The sequence below is a fragment of the Somniosus microcephalus genome, unplaced genomic scaffold (assembly GCF_052327205.1).
Source record: "Somniosus microcephalus isolate GS21.2 unplaced genomic scaffold, FLI_Smic_1.0 unresolved_chr3, whole genome shotgun sequence".
Classification (NCBI taxonomy): Eukaryota; Metazoa; Chordata; class Chondrichthyes; order Squaliformes; family Somniosidae; genus Somniosus; species Somniosus microcephalus.
In genome coordinates this window covers 63,052,558-63,075,206 of record NW_028225181.1, presented here as the reverse complement: position 1 = coordinate 63,075,206, position 22,649 = coordinate 63,052,558, and the positions used below count along the sequence as shown (strand labels likewise).

At 47.8% G+C, this 22,649-nt stretch overlaps 1 protein-coding gene across 1 annotated transcript; it reads left to right on the top strand.

The window, feature by feature from the left end:
• The first annotated feature begins 715 nt into the window (after positions 1-715).
• LOC147091629 (uncharacterized) lies at positions 716-12,998 on the top strand. Its single transcript, XM_085976619.1, has 3 exons — positions 716-729; positions 7,238-7,331; positions 11,956-12,998. Exons 1-3 carry the CDS (start codon positions 716-718, stop codon positions 12,865-12,867), a joined length of 1,020 nt encoding a protein of 339 aa, XP_085832745.1. The 3' UTR covers positions 12,868-12,998.
• Positions 12,999-22,649: the final 9,651 nt, after the last annotated feature.

Sequence of the window (22,649 nt, the reverse complement as noted above, 5' to 3'; positions counted from 1 at the left end):
GCAGGTGCTGGCAGTCGGCCAAAATAAAAAGTTACCGCCCGACACCTGCCCTTTAAGTGGCATTGCCGCGGCTGCAGAAACGACCCCTGACCCTGTCGGTCATATCGTCCGGCGGTAGGTCAGGGGTCGCAACCCAAGGTTGCAGCCGGGGTGCTGCGCGTGGCGATGACGTCATTGCCGGCGGTGCAGTGCCGCGGGGAGCTACCGACTACCTCTGCCGCTAACCTCCCGCTGAATATCGCGGGAGGCACAAAGCAACCCAATTTCACCCCTTGTCCAAGTAGTGAGTGGCCTCCTTATTCTTCCCACCAAAACACACCACCTCACACTGATCTAGTGAAATTCATTAACACACCACCTCACACTGATCTACAGTGAAATTCATTAACACACCACCTCACACTGATCTACAGTGAAATTCATTTGCCAATTGCACGCCCATTCTGAAATTTATTAATGTCTTCTTGCATTTTGTCTTCCTCAGTATTAACTCTACCTCCCAATTTGGTGTTATCGACAAACTTTGAAATTGTTCTTCTGATTCACAAGTCCAAATCATTTATGTAAATGGTGAACAATAGTGATCCCAGTGCCGATCCCTGTGGAACACCACTTCCCACCTTTTGCCAGTCTGAGTAGCTACTCTTAACCCCTACTCTCTGTTTTCTGTTTTGTGACCAGCTTGCTATCCATAACAGTATGTAAGATCGACAAGATGACCCAGTTCAGGCCGTGTGGAGGGAAGGGCCAGGCAGCAGAATGGATGGAAAGATGGCTACAAAACAGAAATCAGAGGGTTGGAGTTAAGGGAAGTTTGTTGCGATCTTTCCATCCATTCTGCTGCCTGGCCCTTGACTCCACACGGCCTGACCATGGTCATCTTGTAGACCGTACATACTGCAGACACAGTGCACCAGTGGTGGAGGGGGTGGATATTGAGTCCTGTGGCAGGGGCGCTGATGAAGTGGATTTCTCTGTCCGTGAGTTTTGAGGCATCGCTAGTGGCGTTTTTCACCTCTTTCCACCTTTAAAAAAAAACCTTGCTGCCAGTTTATTAAAGCCATTAACAGCCGCTCGGGTGGGACACACCAATAAATGAGGCCCTGTTTCCCTCAGAATGACAGGCCTGAACCCGAGTTAGAAAACATTTAGTAATTAAACCAGAATGGGCGGGGCCTGAGGTGCGAGTTAGTAACGGAAAATTGGTGGCCAGCGTACTTCACACCAGGGCTGAGGATCCGGGGACTTAGGTTTCTGTGTCATTTATTGATTAATTTTGTTTATTGTCCAATCTCGTTCAAACTGGCGGGTCATCTTGCTGTCTGACGGAGGCGAGGGTCCCCAATGGAGGGCTCTCTATGCGGGAGTCCTTCCCAGCACCATTGGGGATCTGGGGTGGAGACTGTTGCAGGGAGCTGTCGTGTGCAACAGTTTAAGCTCCTTTCCGGACTCCAAGCCCAGATGTGTTTTTTGCGGCCTAGAGGAGTCCACGGGCCGTGTATATATTCAGTGTGAGAGGTTGCAGCCCCTGTGTAGTTACCTGAAGGGGCTGCTCCTCAACTCTTGGTTACACTTTAGCCCCACGCTCCTAATCTTTGGCCGCCCGGTGCGGAGGGGGGTGGGTAAGTGGGAGGAAAATCTCCTGGACCTGCTCTTGGGCCTGGCGAAAACAGCAATTTGTAGGCCCAGGATGGGGTCACTCTGGCTGCCTGCCTCTCTCCCATGGTCTTGTCCCTGCCCGGGTGGCCCTGGAGAGGGAGCAGGCGGTGTCCACTGGTTCAGGTGATACCTTCCTCGACTGGTGGACACGGAAGGTATCAAGAGGCGATAATCGATCCTCACAATCACATTGTGATTGAATTATTAATTGTGTTTGTGTCACAAATACATTTCTTCTATTTTGATACAAAAGTTCTACTAGACATGTTAAACTACTAATTATTTAATCAGAACTGCAGCTGCTGAAAGGTTGACTGTACTGGGGTTTGTGGCCAGAGCTGGCAGACGTGTTGTTCTGAAGTCTGATGTCTCACACCTGAACAGTCTGTTTATGTCGTGTTGTAATGACCTTTTTCTGTTGCCTGGTGTCAGAAATAGAAATCAAAGGAAGATGATGCCTCACTCTGTTAATCAACTCTTTGACACATTTCCATTTCTTAATTTATAAAGATCACAACTCCATTAGTGAACAATGGATTGCCAGTCTGCCACTTTTTAGTGAGGCTTGAAAGGATTCGCTGTGAAGCTACACCTGCCCATCTGTCTGTGTGTCACTGTGTTTGGATTGTGTTAGACAACAGTCCTAATATCTCACCGACATCCATTACAATTTTTGAAATGTTAGATTGTACTTGGAAGAAGTTGAGTTTCAATCTAACAATTCTGAAATTGGGAGCTGTTAATGATTTCTGTTTTTCACATAACTATATAGTGATGTGATCAGTCAAAGCAAATTAAAAGATGGTGCTATTTACTGAACACAACTGAATAATTCTACAAGGATGCTATCGCAGTCTTCCTCAGTATTAACTACACCCCCCAATTTAGTGTCATCAGCAAATTTTGAAATTGTACTTCTGATTCCCAAGTGCAAATCATTCATGTAAATGGTGAACAACAGTGGTCCCAGCACCAATCCCCGTGGAACACCACTTCCCACCTTCCGCCCGTCTGAGTAAATACCTTTAACTCATCCCGTCACTATAACTGGACTTGTCTCTATTCCCGTGCCGAGGGGATTGCTGTACCAGACGGGAGGGGCAACATTTGGGGACTCTCGATTCTCCACCAATTCCCATTCCCCTTCTTTCTGGTGGATAATGGAGGTGCCACTGTGTGTAATGTGCAAGTCAGTAAGAGTTGTCAGCGAGGATTAATCAGCACTTTCTAATTGGAGATGATAATCAATGGAATCTTTCAGACAATGAATTGTAGATTTTATAGCAAAGATTAATATACGATTGAAGTAAAAGTTCCTAATTTTATTGTAAAATATTTCAGGAACGCTCATCAGAAATTAAGGGGAAAGATCAGACAGCAGTACTTAAAGGGACACTGCAGCCCCGACAACTCAATCAGCTATATATCCAGAATATTAAAACCCAGCCCAGTTATAGGGGTTATTAACATCAGCAGAAACAAACCCCAACTGTCAGAATGAACATGGTTCAGTCCTGGATGTGATTAACAGCAGCAATAACAGCAGAATCGAACCTCTGCAGTCACTTGTGAACTTGCTGGTGTCTCAGCAGGTTGGATGACTGATTGAATCCCTTCTCACACACTGAGCAGGTGAATGGCCTCTCTCCGGTGTGAACTCGCTGGTGTGTCAGCAGGTTGGATGACTGAGTGAATCTCTTCCGACACACGGAGCAGGTGAACGCCCTCTCCCCGGTGTGAACTCGCTGGTGTGTCAGCAGGTTGGATGACTGATTGAATCTCTTCCCACACACGGAGCAGGTGAATGGCCTCTCCCCAGTGTGAATGCGCTGGAATCTCAGAAGGTCAGAGGAATTAGTGAATCCCTTCTCACACACGGGGCAGGTGAATGGCCTCTCTGCAGTGTGAATGTGCTGGTGTATCAGTAGGGTGGATGTATTAGTGAATCCCTTCTTACATACAGGGCAGGTGAATGGTCTCTGCCCAGTGTGAATGCACTGGTGCTCAATGAGCTGAGGTGACTGCTTGAACCTCTTCCCACAGTGAGAGCAACTGAATGGTCTCTCCTCAGTGTGAAGTCCCTGGTGTGTCAGAAGGTGGGATGACTGACTAAATCCCTTCCCACACTTGGAGCAGGTGAACAGCCTCTCCCCGGTGTGACTGCATCGATGAGTTTCCAGCCGGGACGGGGAGCTAAATCCATTCCCACAGTCCCCACATTCCCACAGTTTCTCCGTGGTGTGGGTGTCCTTGTGTCTCTCCAGGTTGGACAATCGGTTGAAGCCTCATCCACACACACAACATGTGTACGGTTTCTCCCCGCTGTGAACGGTGCGATGTTTTATCAGACTGTGTAACTGGTTAAAGCTCTTTCCACAGTCAGTGCACTGGAACACTCTCACTCGGGTGTGTGTGTCTCGGTGCTTTTCCAGTTACACCGATCTTTGAAATCTTTTCCCACAGACAGAACAGGCAAACATTTCTCCTTCCACATTCAAAGGCCGATGATATTCCCTGTAAAAGCAGTTTACAAAAGACATCACTGTAAGTTCAGGATTAAAACACGGAACAGATAATTCTAGTTTCTATGGAACATTCTCTCCTCTCTTATTACATAGAATTACACAGATTGTACAGCACAGAAACAGGCCAATCGGCCCAACTGGTCCATGTGGTGTTTATGCTCCACACGAGCCTCCTCCCATCTCTCTTCATCTCACCCTATCAGCATCTCCTTCTATTCCTTTCTCCCATGTGTTTATCCAGCTTCCCCTTAAATACATCCATGCTCTTCGCCTCACCTACTCCCTGTGGCAGCAAGTTTCACATTCTCAGCACCCTCTGGGTGAAGGAGTTTAATCTAAATAGGACTTTCCTGGGCAGCCAATCAGCACTGCTGCCTCTTTTGTGCATTTACTGGCGAGGCGAAACAGTTGATATTTTCTGATCAAAAAGAGCTGAGCTCGGCAGCATTAGTCCTGTTTTTGCCTCCTTTGGAGACCAGGTGTACGAGCAGAGCGAGCACAGCCTTCACAGCAACCGCAATAAAATTGTTACAGTTGTGAAGGAACTTTGTGTCAGTGCACTGGACCACAAACAAAATATGTGTGTCGATTGTTGTCTATTTACCCTAATGTAAAGTGCCTTGAGATGTTTTAAAAGCTCTATATAAAGGTGTCGTCGACAGTGCCATCAAGCGGCACTTACTCAGCAATAACCTGCTAACTGATGCCCAGTTTGGGTTCTGCCAGGGCCACTCAGCTCCTGACCACATTACAGCCTTGGTCCAAACATGGACAAAAGAGCTGAACTCAGGAGGTGAGGTGAGAGTGACTGCCTTTGACATCAAGACAGCATTTGATCGAGTGTGGCATCAAGGAGCCCTAGCAAAACTGAAGTCAATGGGAATCAAGGGGAAAACTCTCCATTGGTTGGAATCATACCTAGCACAAAGGAAGTTGGCTGTGGTTGTTGGAGGTCATTCATCTCAATCACATGACATCACTGCAGGAGTTCCTCAGGGCAGTGTCCTAGGCCCAACCATCTTCAGCTGTTTCATCAATGACCTTCCCTCCATCATAAGGTCAGACGTGGGGATGTTCACTGATGATTGCACACTGTTCAGCACCATTCGAGACTCGTCAGATACTGACGCAGTCCGTGTCCATATGCAGCAAGACCTGGAAAACATTCAGACTTGGGCTGACAAGTGGCAAGTAACATTCGCACCACACAAGTGCCAGGCAATGACCATCTCCAACAAGCAAGACTCTAACCATCTCCCCATGACATTCAATGGCATTACCATCGCTGAATCCCCCACTATCAACATCCTGGGGGTTACCATTGATCAGAAACTGAACTGGACCAGCCATATAAATACTGTGGCTACAAGAGCAGGCCAGAGGCTGGGAATTCTGCGGCGAGTGTCTCACCTCCTGACTCCCCAAAGCCTTTCCACCATCTACAAGGCACAAGTCAGGAGTGTGACGGAATACTCTCCACTTACCTGGATGAGTGCAGCTCCAACAACACTCAAGAAGCTCGACACCATTCAGGATAAAGCAGCCCACTTGATTGGCACTCCATCCACCTTCAACATTCACTCCCTCCACCACCGGCACACTGTGGCTGCAGTGTGTACCATCTACAAGATGCACTGCAGCAACTCGCCAAAGCTTCTTCACAGCACCTTCCAAACCCGCGACCTCTACCACTTAGAAGGAAAAGGGCAGCAGACGCATGGGAACATCACCACCTACAAGTTCCCCTCCAAGCCACACACCATCCTGACTTGGACCAGTATCGCCGTTCCTTCACTGTCGCTGGGCCAAAATCCTGGAACTCCCTTCCTAACAGCATTGTGGGTGTACCTACACCATATGGACTGCAGCGGTTCAAGAAGGCGGCTCACCACCATCTTCTCAAGGGCAATTAGGGATGGGCACTAAATGCAGGCCTAGCCAGCCAGCGATGCCCACATCCCATCAATGAATTTTTTAAAAAGTTGTTGGTGTATAGAGAACTCTGTTGAAATTTAGTGAAATGATCAATAACCAAGGAAGATCATTTCTTTGTTTGGTTCTGTTAGCTTTCATAGAATCATTGAAAAGTACAGCACGAAGGAGGCCATTCGGCCCATCGTGCCTGTGCTGTCTCTTAGAAAGAGCACTCGTGCTTAGTCCCACATCCCTGCTTGTTGTCCGTAACCCTGTAAGATCCTCATCCTCAAGTACCCGCCCAACTCCCTTTTAACATCATTGATGGAATCAGCTCATGACCTTTTCAGGTCGAGCGTTCCAGATCCCGACAACTCTCTGAGTTTTATTCAATTGTTACCACAGTTGCTTCTGTGAATGTTTAATAATAAATGCATTTTTGCTATGAAAGCAATTAAAACATTCCTAGTATATAAATAGACAGATGCATCAAAATATTTAAATTGTGGGAGGGAGGGCAGTGCTCGCCAGGGCCCAATAAACAATGGAATTCTTCTTTCCCAACCCAATGCTCAGAAGATGAAGTCCCAGAGCTGCCTCTGGCTCCGTTCCACCTGCCCTATTCTGACAAGCTGAGGTGTTGGTCAGTGCACTGTGATTGCCCTGTGGGCAGAAAATGGCAAATCTAGAAATATGACCAAAATAACACATTTTAACCCCAAAGCTGTAAATCCCCATCCCACACACTCTCCCTCCTCCCTGTGCTGAAATCCAAACCCATCGCACCATCTCCAACATTTCTTTCCTCCACTCCCAGTTTTCCCCCTCTCTCTACTCTGGTTGGGTTCAGTTCTCCACCCGCTGTGTGCAGAGTGAGAATAAAATCAATGAGTCAATGATTGTCTCTCCTGGTCACTGGGACCCTGAAGCCCCGCCCACTCTTTGTACCTGTAGAAAGATGGCTGCGCATGCACCTTGTTGCAGCAGGAACCGGTCTGTCTTACCTCCACCAAGATGGCAGCGCCTAAGCCAGGCCTATCACCGAGAAAAAGCCTCACCGCTGCCGTCCGGTGGAACACATTCAGCCGCTGGATCTCATTCAGGCCTGAGACCATTTTCCAACTTTATAAACCCTGCAGTGCGGCCTACCCGCAGATTATTAATCTCTTGACCCCGCTCCCACCGACCTGCAACTCCGCCCAGCGACCGTGCAGAGCTTTCTCTGTAAAGCCGGTGAGGGACACGTGACCCGGGCCAGCGGCCTGTTTGACGGGAGCTTCTGACCAATAGGGAGCGAGTGGGGTGGGGCTGGGGGAGCGAGCCGGCGGCAGGTCCGCCAACCAATCAGGGAGCCCGAGGGGCAGGACTAGCGCCGGCTGATTGTCTGATCCACAGGACAGCGAGTTTCTCCAGTCCCTTGTTCAGGGCCCGGGGCCAGGGGAGGCTGTGGGCCTTTATTCCCCTCATTGGACACAAGGCTCTTTGGCTCACAACACACTGGCTCAGATTTTAAAAAACAGGTTTACAGGAAATGAGTGGAATCGACCCACCACAGTCACAATGTGGACACTCTGGTGTGTCAGCGGGTGGGATACACCAGGGAATCCCTTTCCACACACTGAGGTTGACTCTAATGATCGGGAGTCCCAGGGTTTCAGATACGAGACAGTCAAGGTCACAGGAACACAAATTGTCTCTCCAGGCTTTATTAAGAGCGCTGCATAACACAGATCAAGTGATAATTCCCTCAATCTGGAGAATAGAAGTGCAGTGGATTCACGCGCGATCTTCTCGAGTCTGTTCCAACTGACAACGGCTTAACTGGCCTGTTCTTATACACAAGCTTGGTTACTGCTCAGGAAATGGGATTGTTTGGACCCGTCTGTTGAACGCCTCCTGAACTCCTGCTAATTCAAGGAATTTAGTCCATCTGTGACCAGACTATAACCACAAGCCCGTCTGGTTATCACACCTATACGGTCCGTGAGGTTATTATTAGATTCACACCCAGACATTGTGTCTTTACTTGTCTGGCACTACATCCCATAACATGGGTACAGGGGCTCAGTAATGTTTCATTCATCAGAAAAAAACAAAGTAGAACAACATACTAGTCAGCTTAACAGAATCTCATCATATTTAAGGGGCCATAAATATAATAGTCACTAATAAATTCAGTAATCAATTCAGGAGACTTAAGCTGTTGTCAGTTGGAACAGACTCGATCATTAGAGTCAACCTAAGTGTGTGGAAAGGGATTCCATGGTGTATCCCACCCGCTGACACACCAGAGTGTCCACATTGTGTCTCAATTTCTCTGGTCCCCTCACTCACTCCAACCTACCTCCCTCTGAGCTTGCAGGATCCCGTTTGCTCTGATCCAACCCTAACATTGTCATTAAACCTGCTGACAAGGGTGGTGCTGTTGTTGTTTGGCGAACCAACCTCTACTGTGCGGAGGCTGATCACCAACTCTCTGACACCTCCTCCAGCTCCCCCTGGACCATGACCCCACTACCACATCAAGCCATTGTTTCCAGGACTGTCACTGACCTCGTCTCCTCTGGAGATCTTCCCTCCATGGCTGTCAACCTCATAGACCCCCAACCCTGCACAGCCCGCTTCTACCTCCTTCCCAAGATCCACAAACAGGGCTGCCCTAGTAGACCCATCGATTCAGCCTGTTTTTGCCCCGCGGAACTTATCTCTTCCTATCTCAACTCTATTTTTTCTCCCCTTGTCCAGTCTCTTCCTAACTACATTCATGGGAACTAGATGTAATATCTCCAAGTTTGCAGACAACACAAAGCTGGGTGGGCGAGTGTGCTGTGAGGAGGATGCTGAGAAACTCCAGTAAGGTCCCGCATAAGAGATTAGTGTGCAAAATTAAGGCACATGGGATTGGGGCAGGGTATTGACTTGGATAGAGAACTGGCTGGCAGACAGGAAGCAAAGAGTTGGAATAAACGGGTCGTTTTCTGAGTGGCAGGCAGTGACTAGTGGGGTACCGCAAGGATCGGTCCAAGGACCCCAGCTGTTCACAATATATATTAATGATCTGGACGAGGGAATTGGATGTAATATCTCCAAATTTGCAGATGACACAAAGCTGGGTGGGAGGGTATGCTGTGAGGAGGATGTCGTGAAACTCCAGTACGATTTGGACAGGTTGGGTGATTGGGCAGAAACATGGCAAATGCACTATGATGTGGATAAATGTGAGGTCATCCACTTTGGTGGAAAAAACAGGAAGGCAGACTATTATTTCAAAGGCAATAGATTGGGAGAAGGGGAAGTGCAAAGAGACCTGGGTGTCCTTGTGCACCAGTCGCTGAAGGTAAGCATGCAGGTGCAGCAGGCGGTTAAGAAGGCAAATGGTATGTTGGCCTTCATAGCGAGAGGGTTCGAGTACAGGAACAAGGATGTCTTGCTGCAGTTGTACAGGGCCTTGGTGAGCCCGCACCTTGAGTATTGTGTGCAGTTTTGGTCACCTTATCTGAGGAAGGACGTTCTTGCCATGCAGGGAGTGCAGCGAAGATTCACCAGGCTGATACCTGGGATGGCAGGAATGACGTATGAGGAGAGATTGTGTCGATTGGGCTTATACACACTGGAGTTTAGAAGATTGAGAGGGGATCTCATCGAAAGCTATAAAATTCTGTCAGGCCTGGACAGACTAGATGCAGGAAGGATGTTTCCGATGGCTGGGGAGTCCAGAACCAGGGGTCATAGTCTAAGGATAAGGGGTAAGCCATTTAGGACTGAAATGAGGAGGAATTTCTTCACCCAGAGAGTGGTGAACCTGTGGAATTCTCTGCCACAGAGGGCGGTGGAGGACAGTTCGTTAAATATATTCAAGAAGGAGTTGGATATATTTCTTAAGGCAAAAGGGATCAAGGGACATGGGGAGAAGGCAGGGACAGGGTACTGAATTTGTTTGATCAGTCATGATCTCACTGAATGGCGGAGCAGGCTCGAGGGGCCGAATGGCCTGCTCCTCCTCCTATCTTCTATTTTTCTATGTTTCTATGAGTTGGACAGGTTGGATGATTGGCAGAAGCATGGCAGATGCAGTATAATGTGGATAAATGCGAGGTTATCCACTTAGGTGGCAAAAACAGGAAGGCAGATTATTATCTGAACGGCAATAGATTGGGAGAAGGGGAAGTGCAACAATTCAAATTCAGTACCCTGTCCCTGCCTTCTCCCCATATCCGTTGATCCCTTTAGCCTCAAGAAATATATCTAACTCCTTCTTGAATATATTTAATGAATTGGCCTCCACTGCCTTCTGTGGTAGTGAATTCCACAGGTTCACCACGCTCTGGGTGAAGAAATTCCTCCTCATCTCTGTCCTAAATAGCTTACCCCTTATCCTTAGACTGTGATCCCTGGTTCTGGACTCCCCTGACATCGGGAACATCCTCCTTACATCTAGTCTGTCTAGTCCTGTTAGAATTTTATAAGTTTCAATGAGATCCCCTCTCATTCTTCTAAACTCCAGCGAGTATAAGCCCAGTCGACCCAATCTCTCCTCATACATCATTCCTGCCATCTCAGATATCAGTCTGGTGAATCTTCGCTGCACTCCCTCCATGGCAAGAACATCCTTCCTCAGATAAGGTGACCAAAACTGCACACAATACTCAAGGTGTGGTCTCACCAAGGCTATGTACAACTGCAGCAAGACATCCTTGTTCTCGAACCCTCTCGCTACGAAGGCCAACGTACCATTTGCCTTCTAAACTGCCTGCTGCACCTGCATGCTTACCTTCAGCAATTGGTGCACAAGGGCACCCAGGTCTCGTTGCACTTCCCCATCTCCCAATGTATTGCCATTCAGATAATAATCTGCCTTCCTGTTTTTGCCACCAAAGTGGACAACCTCACATTTATCCACATTATACTGCATTTGCCATGCATCTGCCCAATCACCCAACCTGTCCACATCGTACTGGAATTTCTTGGCATCCTCCTCACAGCACACATGCCCACCCAGCTTTGTGTCATCTGCAAACTTGGAGATATTACATCTAGTCCCCTTGTCTAGATCATTAATATATATTGTGAATAGCTCGATTCCTGCGGTACCCCACTAGTCACTGCCTGCCACTCGGAAAAAGACCCATTTATTCCAACTCTTTGCTTCCTGTCTGCCAACCAGTTCTCTATCCAAGTCAGTACCTTGCCACCAATCCCATGTGCTTTAACTTTACACGCTAATCTCTTATGCGGAACCTTATCGAAAGCCTTCTGAAAGTCCAAATACACCACATCCATTGGTTCTCCCTTATCTATTCTACCAGTTACATCCTCAAAAAATTCCAGTTGATTAGACAAGCACGATTTACCTTTTGTAAATCCATGTTGACTTTGTCCGATCCTGTCACTGTTTTCCAAGTGCTCTGCTATTACATCTTTTATAATGGACTGTAGCATTTTCCCCACTACTGATGTCAGGCTATAATTCCCCGTTTTCTCTCTAACACCTTTTTTGAATAGTAGGCGAAAGGTCATTGGGGATAGGCCGGGAATGTGGAGTAATCAGATCAGCCATGATCTTATTGAATGGTGGAGCAGGCTCGAGGAGTCAAGAGGCCGACTCCTGCTCCTAATTCGTATGTAACCTGTGCAGCAGCTGGGGCCTGAAAATCAGCTTCACTGCCCCTGGGCTGGGAAAGGGGGACATGAGACAACATTCTCCCTCTTACCCCTTTCTAAACTCCTTTTACAGGGTTTTAGAAGTGGAGCATTTACAGACTGGAAGCTCAGACCAAACATCACTTCAAGATCAGACATAGTTGCTCGATTCATCAGGATCTGATTCAATTGCTCCTCCAATCTGCTGATACACCAGAGAGTTCACACTGATGAGAGACCTTTTAAATGTTCTGGGTGTGGGAAGAGCTTCAAAATCTACAAGTACTTGAAGCGACACCAGCGTCTACACACTGGGGAGAGAACATTCACCGGCCCCGTGTGTGGGAAGGGATTCACTCAGTCATCCGCTTCGATGGCATACCAGCAAGATCACACTAGAGAGAGACCTTTAACCCGCTGTGTGTGTGGGATGGGATTAATTGCACCCGCCGTGCTGCTGAGACATCAGCTTTTCCACACCAATGAGAGACCATTGACCCGCTCCATGTTTTTGAAGCGATTTTCTCATTCTGCCACCCTCCTGAGACACCAGCGTGTTCACATTAAATGTTCTGACTGTGGGAAGAGTTTTAAAAGGTCCCAGGATCTGAAGAGACACCAGCTGGAGCGAGCAGGAGAGATTCTGTTCACCTGCTCAGTGTGTGGGACGGGATTCACTCGGCCCTCGAATCTGCTGGCACACCAGCGAGTTCACACTGGGGAGAGGCCGGTGAAACATTCCAACTGTGGGGAAAGCTTTAAAAGGTCCCAGGAGCTGAAGCGACACCAGCTGGAGAGAGCAGAAAAGAGACCGTTCACCTGCTCTTTGCATGGGAAGGGATTCACTCAGTCATCCCACCTACTGACACACCAGCAAGTTCACACTGGGGAGAGAATGTTCACCTGCACTGTGTGGGGGAAGGGATTCACTCAGTCATCAAGCCTGGTGAGACACCAGCGATATCACACTGGGGAGAGACCATTTACATGTTCTGATTGTGGGAAGAGCTTTAAAAGCTCTGGGAATCTGAACAGACACCAGCGAGTTCACACCGGGGAGAGCCCGTTCACCTGCTCCGTGTGTGGAAAGGGATTCACTCGGTCATCCCACCTGCTGACACACCAGTGAGCTCACACTGATGAGAGACCATGTAAATGTTCTGACTGTGGTAAGAGCTTTAAATGGCCGAAGGACCTGAAGAGACACCAGCGAGTTCACACTGTTCTGTTGCGCAGGGCCCTGTAGACAGCTGGGGTGACATGAATGTGGAATGGATGAATGTTTTATAAATTCTTGTACTGCTGTTTAATCTTTAAGACTGTTGTGCTGATGATTCCCTTTGATTGACTGTTCATGGTGTTACATAGAATGTACAGCACAGAAACAGGCCATTCGGCCCAACTGGTCCATGCCAGTGTTTATGCTCCACACCCACTCTACTTCAATTAACCCGATCAACATCTCCTCCCACTCCTTTCTCCCTCATGTGGCTTCCCCATAAATCCATCTATGCTGTTCACCTCAACTACTCCCTGTGGTAGCAAGTTCCACATTCTCACCATTCTCTGGGTAAAACAGTTTCTCCTGAATTCCCTCCTGGATTTATCAGTGACTATTATATTTATAGCTCTTTCAAAGAGCTGACACAGGCACAATGGGCTGAATGGCCTCCTTCTGTGCTGTATGATTCTAGGAGCCACTCCTGGAGTGGAGTGGTGCCCGCAGGGAGTGCTTGGCAAGAAATTGGGAGGAGGTGGTGCACACGCAGACAGCACCCGATTTCGAGACGCTGTCCTTTTAAAATTGATCCTCTACAGGCAAGGAGGGTCCCGGTCCCTTTAATGAAAATCACATTGAAAAGGAGAGTCCCTGTCCCTTTAAGAGCCCTCTGCCCACCACTCCCACCTTTTTCTTAAAGTCTTTGAAATTAATAATAAAAGTTCATGCAGATAAAATGTGTGTGTGTTGTCTGTATTTTAGTGAGTATCTGTGTCTGTGTGTCTGTCTGACTGTATGTGTGTGTGTGTCTGTGTAGAATAGCATCATAGAGTGATACATAGAAACATAGAAACATAGAGATAGGAACAGGAGTAGGCCATTCGGCCCTTCGAGCCTGCTCCGCCATTCAATGAGATCATGGCTGATCTTCGTCTGAGATCATAGCTGATCTTACCAGTTCAGTACCCCGTCCCCGCCTTTTCTCCGTAACCCTTAATCCCCTTAGCCTTCAGAAATATATCCAATTCTCTCTTGAAAATATTTATTGAATTAGCCTTCACAGCCCTCTGTGGCAGGGAATTCCACAGGCTCACCACTCTGAGTGAAGAAATTCTTCCTCATCTCTGTTTTAAATGATTTGCCCGCTATTTTTAGACTGTGGCCCCTGGTTCTGTGCTCCCCGGCCATTGGAAACATTCTCTCTGAATTCAGCCTGTCCAGGCCTGCCATAATTTTATATGTTTCGATGAGATCCCCTCTCAATCTTCTAAACTCCAGTGAGTACAAGCCCAAACTATTTAATCTCTCTTCGTAGGTCATTCCCGCCATTCCAGGTATCAGCCTGGTGAATCGCCGTTGCACTCTTTCCATGGCAAGAACATCCTTCCGCAGATGGGGCGACCAAAACTGTACACAATACTCCAGATGCGGTCTCACCAGCACCTTGTACAGCTGTAGTAAGGTATCCCTATTCCTATACTCGAACCCCCTTGATATGAAGGCCAACATACCATTTGCCTTCTTAATCGCCTGTTGCACCTGCATGCTCTCCTTCAGTGACTGGTGCACAAGAACACCCAGGTCCAGCTGCACTTCCCCATCTCCCAATCTATTGCCATTTAGATAATAATCTACCCTCCTGTTTTTACCCCCAAAGTGGATAACCTCGCATTTATCCACATTATAGTGCATCTGCCACGTATCCGCCCATTCCCCCAACCTGTCCAAATCGCACTGTAGCCTCCTGACATCCTCATCAGAGCCCACCCCTCCTCCTAGTTTAGTGTCGTCAGCGAATTTGGAAATATTGCATCCAATTCCCTGATCCAGATCATTTATATATATTGTGAACAGCTGGGGTCCCAGGACAGATCCTTGCGGCACCCCGCTGGTCACTGCCTGCCACTCCGAAAACGAGCCGTTTATTCCAACTCTCTGTTTTCTATCCGCCAGCCAGTTCTCTATCCACGTTAATACTTTGCCCCCAATCCCATGAGCCTTAATTTTGCATGATAATCTTTTGTGTGGAACCTTATCGAAGGCTTTCTGGAAGTCAAGGTACACCACATCCACTGGCTCTCCCCCATCTATTTTACCAGTTACTTCCTCAAAAAATTCCAGCAGATTAGTCAAACACGATTTACCCTTTGTAAATCCATGTTGACTCTGTCCGATCCTTTCCCCATTTGTCAAGTGCTCCGCTATTTTATCCTTAATAATGGACTCTAGCATTTTGCCCACAACCGATGTAAGGCTTACTGGTCTATAATTCCCTGCTTTCTCTCTACCCCCCTTTTTAAATATTGGGGTAACATTAGCTACCCTCCAATCCACGGGTACTGTTCCCGAGTCAATGGAGTTCCGGAAGATGATCCTTAGAGCATCTGCTATCTCCAGGGCCACCTCCTTAAGTACCCTAGGATGTAGTTTATCAGGCCCCGGGGATTTGTCGGCCTTCAGTCCCCTCAACTTACCCAACACCATATCCCTAGAGATACTAATTTCTGTCAGCTCCTCCCTCTCATTAGTCCCTATGTTTGCCGATATTCCTGGGAGGTTATTTGTGTCCTCCTTTGTGAATACAGAACCAAAGTATGAGTTTAATTGGTCTGCCATTTCCTTATTCTCCATTATATATTCTCCCGAATCGGACTGCAAGGGACCGACTTGGGATTTTACCAGTCTTTTCCTCCTGATATACCGATAAAAGCTTTTGCAGTCTGTCTTTATGTTTGCTGCAAGTTTACTTTCGTATTCTATTTTCCCCTTCCTGATTAATCCCTTTGTCCTCTTTTGCTGTATCCTGTACTGCCCCCAATCTTCCGGTCTGGTGCTTTTTTTTGCCAGTTGATATGCCCTTTTTTTTGATTTTATGCTGTCCCTAATTTCCCTCGTTATCCACGGTTGAGTCACCCTTTTAGGTTTATTTTTATGCCAAACCGGTATAAACATGTTCTGGAATTCTTCCATTCTATCTTTGAATGCTTGCCATTGTCTATCCACTGTCAATCCCCCCAGAAACACCACCCAATCAATCTTACCCAATTCCCGTCTCATACCCTCGTAATTCCCTTTATTTAAGTTCTGGACCTTAGTCTCTGATTCAATTTCCTCACTCTCCATCTCGACTGAGAGCTCGATCATATTATGATCGCTCTGACCCAAGGGGCCTCGTACAAGAAGATTGCTGATAAGTCCCTTCTCATTGCACAATACCCAGTCTAAAATGGCCTGATCTCGAGTCGGCTCCTCGACATATTGGTCCAGATAACCGTCCCGAAAACATTCCAGGAATTCCTCCTCCTCAGAATTTTTACTAATTTGGGTAGTCCAATCAATATGTAAATTAAAGTCACCCATGATGACAGCTGTGCTCTTATCGCACGCTTCTCTAATTTCCCTTTTTATGCCTTCCCTCACCTCCATATTACTATTTGGAGGCCTATATATCACACCCACTAACGTTTTCCTCCCCTTGCTATCTCTCATTTCTACCCATACAGATTCCGTTTCATCCGAGTTAATATCCTTCCTTTCCATTGCATTAATCCCCTCCTTTACCAACAATGCTACCCCACCTCCCCTACCTTTTTGCCGATCCTTCCTAAATATTGTATATCCCTGGATGTTAAGTTCCCAGCCTTGCCCACCCTGCAGCCACGTTTCTGTAATCCCAATCAAATCATACTTGTTTACCTCTATTTCCACAACTAATTCATCCACCTTGTTCCTAATGCTTCTAGCATTAAGATACAAAGCCTTCAGGCTTGCTTTTTTCACACTCTCATTATGAATTAGTTTGGCCCTTTGTGTTTCTCTCCTTTGCTTATTGCTTCTCACCTTTCTACCATCTATTTCTGACTTCATATGACTTCCCTCTTTTCCACTACCTAGGTTCCCATCCCCCTGCCAAATTAGTTTAAATCCTCCCGAACCGCCCTAGAAAATATTACCCCGAGGACATCGGCTCCCTCACAGTTCAGGTGTAGACCGTCCCCTTGGTACAGGTCACTCCTCCCCAAGAACTGGTACCAATGCCTCAAGAATTTAAATCCCTCTCCCTTGCACCACTGCTCAAGCCACGTATTTAGCTTATCTATCTTACTCTCTCTAAACTTATTAGCTCGTGGCACTGGTAGCAATCCAGAGATTACTACCTTTGAGGTCCTACTTTTCAATTTAGCTCCTAACTCCCTAAATTCAGCTTGTAGGACCTCCTCCCTCTTTTTACCTACATCGTTGGTACCTACATGTACCACGACAACTGGCTGATCCCCCTCCCCCTTCAGAATGCTCTGCACCCGCTCCGAGACATCCTTGACCCTTGCACCAGGGAGGCAACATACCATCTTGGAGTCTCGGTCTCGGCCACAGAAACTCCTATCTATCCCCCTTACAATTGAATCCCCTATCACTATAGCCCTATCCCTCTTTTTCCCGCCCTTCTGTGCAGCAGAGCCAGTCATGGTGCCCTGAACCTGGCTGCTGGTGCCTTCCCCTGATAAGTCATCTCCCCCAACAGTACCCAAAACGGTAAACCTGTTTTGGAGGGAGATGACCGCAGGTGACTCCTGCACTACCTTCCTGCCTTTACCCTGCCTTTTGGTCACCCATTTACTGTCTGAGCTAGCCTTTACCTGCGGTGTGACCAACTCACTGAATGTGCTATCCACAACATCCTCAGCATCGCGTATGCTCCAGAGTGAGTCCATTCGCAGCTCCAGCGCCGCCATGCGGTCCGCTAGGAGCTGCAGCTGGACACACTTCCTGCACACATAGTTGTCAGGGACAGTGTCCCTGATTTCCCACATGGCACAGGAGGAGCATGACACGGGTCCGAGCTGCCCTTCCATGACTTAACCCTTACAATACCCTTTTATTTACTACGATTTAGCTTAATTATTGAATTCTACTTAGAATAAGTTTGTGAAAGTACTCACCAACCAGTCACCTACCTGTTTTCTGGTGTTGTATTTTCACTGCCGCCTCCTGTCCTGGAACCTTTTCCACCTAGGTTAGGCTCCTGAAATAAAATAAATTGAACCTACCTTTTCAACTTCCCCTAACCCCTAAAAGGTTAGAGGAGGTGGAAGGGTGGGAGACACTACACTGTAGTGTTTCGGGTTTAGCAACAGCTCCACCTATATAAGAGTTACTGGCCTCCTGCTCTCCCGACTGCACCAGCTGTGAAAGAAAAAGCCCGCGAAAGGTGAGCTTTTAAACTCACCAGTTACTGGCCTCCTGCTCTCCCGACTGCCCCAGCTGTGCCCGACTGCCCCAGCTGTACAGTACGGTATCTCCTCTTAATCTTCTCTGCTCCAAGAAGAACAACCCCAGCTTCTCCCGTCTCTCCATGTAACTCAAGTCCCTCATCCCTGGTCCCATTCTCGAAAATTTCTTCTGCACCCTCTCTAAGGCCTTGACATCCTTCCTAAAGTGTGGTGCCCAGCGGAAGCCTAGCCAGTGTTTTATAAAGGCTTAGCATAACCTCCTTGCTTTTGTACTCTATTCCTCTATTAATAAAGTCAAGGATCCTGTTTGCTTTTTAACAGCCTTCTCAACTTGTCCTGCCACCTTCAAAGATTTGTGTACATACACCCCGAGGCCTCTCTGTTCCTGGACCCTCTTTAAAACTGCACCGTTTAGTTTATATTGCCTCTCCTCATTCTTCCTACCAAAATGAATCACTTCACACTTCTCTACATTAAATTTAATCTGCCACGTTTCTGCCCATTTCACCAGTCTGGCTACATTCTCCTGAAGTCTGTTACTATCCTCATATAATTGCACAACTCTGTTTCTCGCTTCACGGATGCTGCCTGGCCTGCTGCGTATTTCCAGCATTTTCTGTTGTTATTTCTGTTACTATCCTCATTGTTTGCTACATTTAAGAGTTTTGTGTCCTCTGCAAACTTTGAAATTATGCCCAGTATTAAGTCCAGGTCATTAATATATATCAAAAAAAGCAGTGGTCCGAATCAATGTTCACGTTAAGTTGCGCAGCCACGCAACGGTCTGGAGGTCCCGCGCAGCCGGCTCACCGCCCTATAAATGGAAAAATCGCGCATGTGCGGAAATTTGAATGGGCTGTGCAGCCTGTTAAAGGGGCCACGCACCTCAAAAAAAAATAAAGGGAACATTGGTCCTAATACCGATCCCTGGGGAACATCACTGTTTACCTCCCTCCAGTCTGAAAAGAAACCGTTCACCACTACTCTCTGCTTTCTGTCCCTTGGCAGAAAATTGGGAGTGAGCGAGTGCGAACAGCACCTGATTTCTCGCCAAGCACACACGGAAGCTGGGGATATGCCCTACTTTAAATGTCAGTCTCTTATATATACATTATATAGAAAGGGAGACGCTGTCCCTTTAAAATCAGTCATCCACGGGGACGCAGTCCCTTTAATGAAAATCATAGAAAAAGAGTGCCTGTCTCTTTAAGAGAACCCCCCCACCCCATATTTCTCTTAAAGTGCTTGAAATTAATAATTACAAATGCTGGAAATTAATATTTTAAAAATTAATTCAGGGAGAAAAAGTATTTTTACTCTCAAGTGTTTGCTCCAGAGGGTTTTTGTTTCTGCTTCATCAATTTAAAAACGAACTGCTTTTTTAAAAGCTTATGCAAAACAAAATTAGTTTGAGCTGTAAAATGTGAAAGGAACATTAAAAATAAACTTTCCCAGGCTCACAGATCCTGACCAGGCCCCTTTACAAAATGGCTGCGGGCCAATCCGTCCAATGAGCCGGTTCCAGGTCCTGCCTCCTCCTTCACCATGATTGGTTGGAGGACCAAAGCCCCTCAGTCGGTCCTCCAGCCTCAGCCTCCCCTCGCTCATTGGTGGAGAGCTCAGTGTCAGTCAGTGCACGCTGGCAACGTCGTGACGTTGCAGGGTGGGCGGTTGGAGCAGGCGGGAAATTAAATTAATTTAAATTAAATCTCCTGTCAGCCTCCTCTGCCCCAATCAGCTGGCGCAAGTCCCGCCCCTCAGGCTCCCCGATTGGTTGGAGGACCCGCCGCCGGCTCGCTCCTCCAGCCCCGCCCCGCTCGCCCCCTATTGGCCGGAAGCTCCCGTCAATCAGGCCCTGGGCCCGGGTCACGTGTCAGTGGAGCACGCTCTGCTCGGGGCCCGGATCAGCAGACTCTCAGGTTTGGATTCCCCTTTATTCTCTACCCTCCTCTGATCTCAATCGGATCTGGGGGAAAACTCACTTTCCCTCACTGATTGCGGCTCTTCACCAACACCGACTTTACAAAGAAAGCCCTGCACCGCAGCCTGGAGCTCAGGGGCCCAGCACGCAGGCGCGGGGGAGGATGATTGACAGGGGCACAGGGTATGTGCTGAGCACGCGCGGTGCGGGCCGGGCGCCTGTGGAGCAGGAGAGGGCGGGGCCATGGGGCGCATGCGCAGTGTCAACCACAACTCAGCACGGCAGCCAGACCGCTTTCTGGAGCGTGGGGGCTTGTGGGTATTGCAGCCGCCATTACTGTTGATTCTTTCAACCAACCTGTGCAGCAACTGGGACCTGAAAATCAGCTTCTCCGTCTCCGCCACGTCTGTTCTGACGATGCCACCTTCCATACCAGTGCTTATGACATGTCTTCCTTTTTCCTCAACCGAGGATTCCCCTCTACTGTGGTTGACTCGGCCCTTGACTGTGTCCGTTCTATTTCCCACACTTCTGCTCTCACCCATTCCCCTCCCTCCCAGAAACACGATAGGGTTCCCCTTGTCCTCACCTTTCACCCCACCAGCCTCCACATTCAACGGATCATCCTCCGCCATTTCCGCCACCTCCAACGTGATCCCGCCACCAAACACATCTTCCCCTCACCTCCCCTTTCAGCATTCCGAAGGGACCGCTCCCTCCGCGACATACTGGTCAACTCCTCAATCACCCCCAACAGCCCTTCTTCATCTGGCATCTTCCCATGCAAGTGCAGGAGATGCAACACCTGCCCTTTTACCTCCTCCATTCCCACTGTCCAGGGCCCCAAACACCCCTTCCAGGTGAAACAGCGATTTACTTGTACTTCTTGCAATTTAATATACTGTATTCGCTGCTCACGATGCGGTCTCCTCTACATTGGGGAGACCAAACGCAGATTGGGCGACCACTTTGCGGAACACCTCCGTTTAGTCTGTAAGGGTGACCCTGAGCTTCCGGTCGCCTGTCACTTTAATTCACCGCTTCACTCCCACTCTGATCTCTCTGTCCTCGGGCTATTACATTATTCCAATGAAGCTCAACGTAAGCTCGAGGAACAGCCCCATATCTTTCGATTAGGCACATTTGCAGTCTGCCGGACTCAACATCAAGTTCAACAATTTCAGGTAATTATCCCTGCCCCCATTTTTCATGCAGTATGATTTTTGCCATTCCCATTTGCAACATTTTATCTTTCCTGCCTCTTACAGAAGTACAGGATGTTCTTCAATTCCTTCCTCCCCTCCTAACCCCCCCCCCGCCGTCTCTGCACCTGCTTAATATGTTACATCTCCAGCTTTTTCCAGTTCTGATGAAGGGTCCCAGACCTGAAACGTTAACTCTGTTTCTCTCTCCACGGATGCTGCCTGGCCTGCTGAGTATTTTCAGCATTTTCTGTTGCCCTCCTGTTCTGTTCTGGGCCCCACACCTCAGGAAGGATATACTGGCCTTGGAGGGACGCAGCACAGATTCACCAGAATGATACCGGAGCTGAAAGGGTTAAGTTATGAGGCCAGGTTGCCCAGACTGGGCTGGTATTCCCTCGAGTATAGGAGATTAAGGGGTGATCTAATGAGGTGTTTAAGATGACTAAAGGAGTTGATAGGGTCGAGAGAGAAACTATTTCCTCTGGTAGAGCTGTGGGGGGTCCAGAACAAGGGGGCACAACCTTAAAATTAGAGCTAAGCCCTTCAGGGGTGATGTCAAGAAGCACTTCTTCACACACAGGGTAGTGGAAATCTGGATCACACTCCCACAAAAAGCTGTTGAGGCTGGGGGTCAACTGAAAATATCAAAATGGAGATTGATAGAATTTGTTGGGTATGGGTGGTGAGGATTACAGAACCAAGGCGGGTAGATGGAGTAAGATACGGATTAGCCGTGATCTGATTGAATGGCGGAATAGGCTCGAGGGACTGAATGGCCTCGTCCTGTTCCGAGGTTCCTTCCCCACCCTGTGCAGATTGTGAATCTCCATCACCTGTTGTAGAGGTGAGTAAAGGGGATTTAGTCCATCTGTGACCAGACTATAACCACAAGCCCGTCTGGGTATCACACCTATACGGTCCGTGAGGTTATTATTAGATTCACACCCAGACGTTGTGCCTTTACTTGTCGACCTATTCTATGTGATAACATGAACAGTCCACTGGCGCGCTCGAGGCCTTCCACGACCGGTGGGTACCGGAGGGACTGGTGTGCATCATCACCACCGAAAATAGAATTTTAACTTCATTTGTTAAGTTCCCTTTAAACTTTTTTTTGTTATGTTACAGGTTTTATTGGTTGTGCCCCTTTAAAAAGGGGGCACATGGTTGACTTTTAATAGGCAATTGCCTGTGATAAGGGAAAAAATAACATGAACAGTCAAATCAAGGGAATCATCAGCACAACAGCTTGAAAGATTAAACAATAGTACAGGAATTTATAAAACATTCATCCATTCCATGTTCATGTCACCCAGCTGTCTGCAGGGCCCTGTG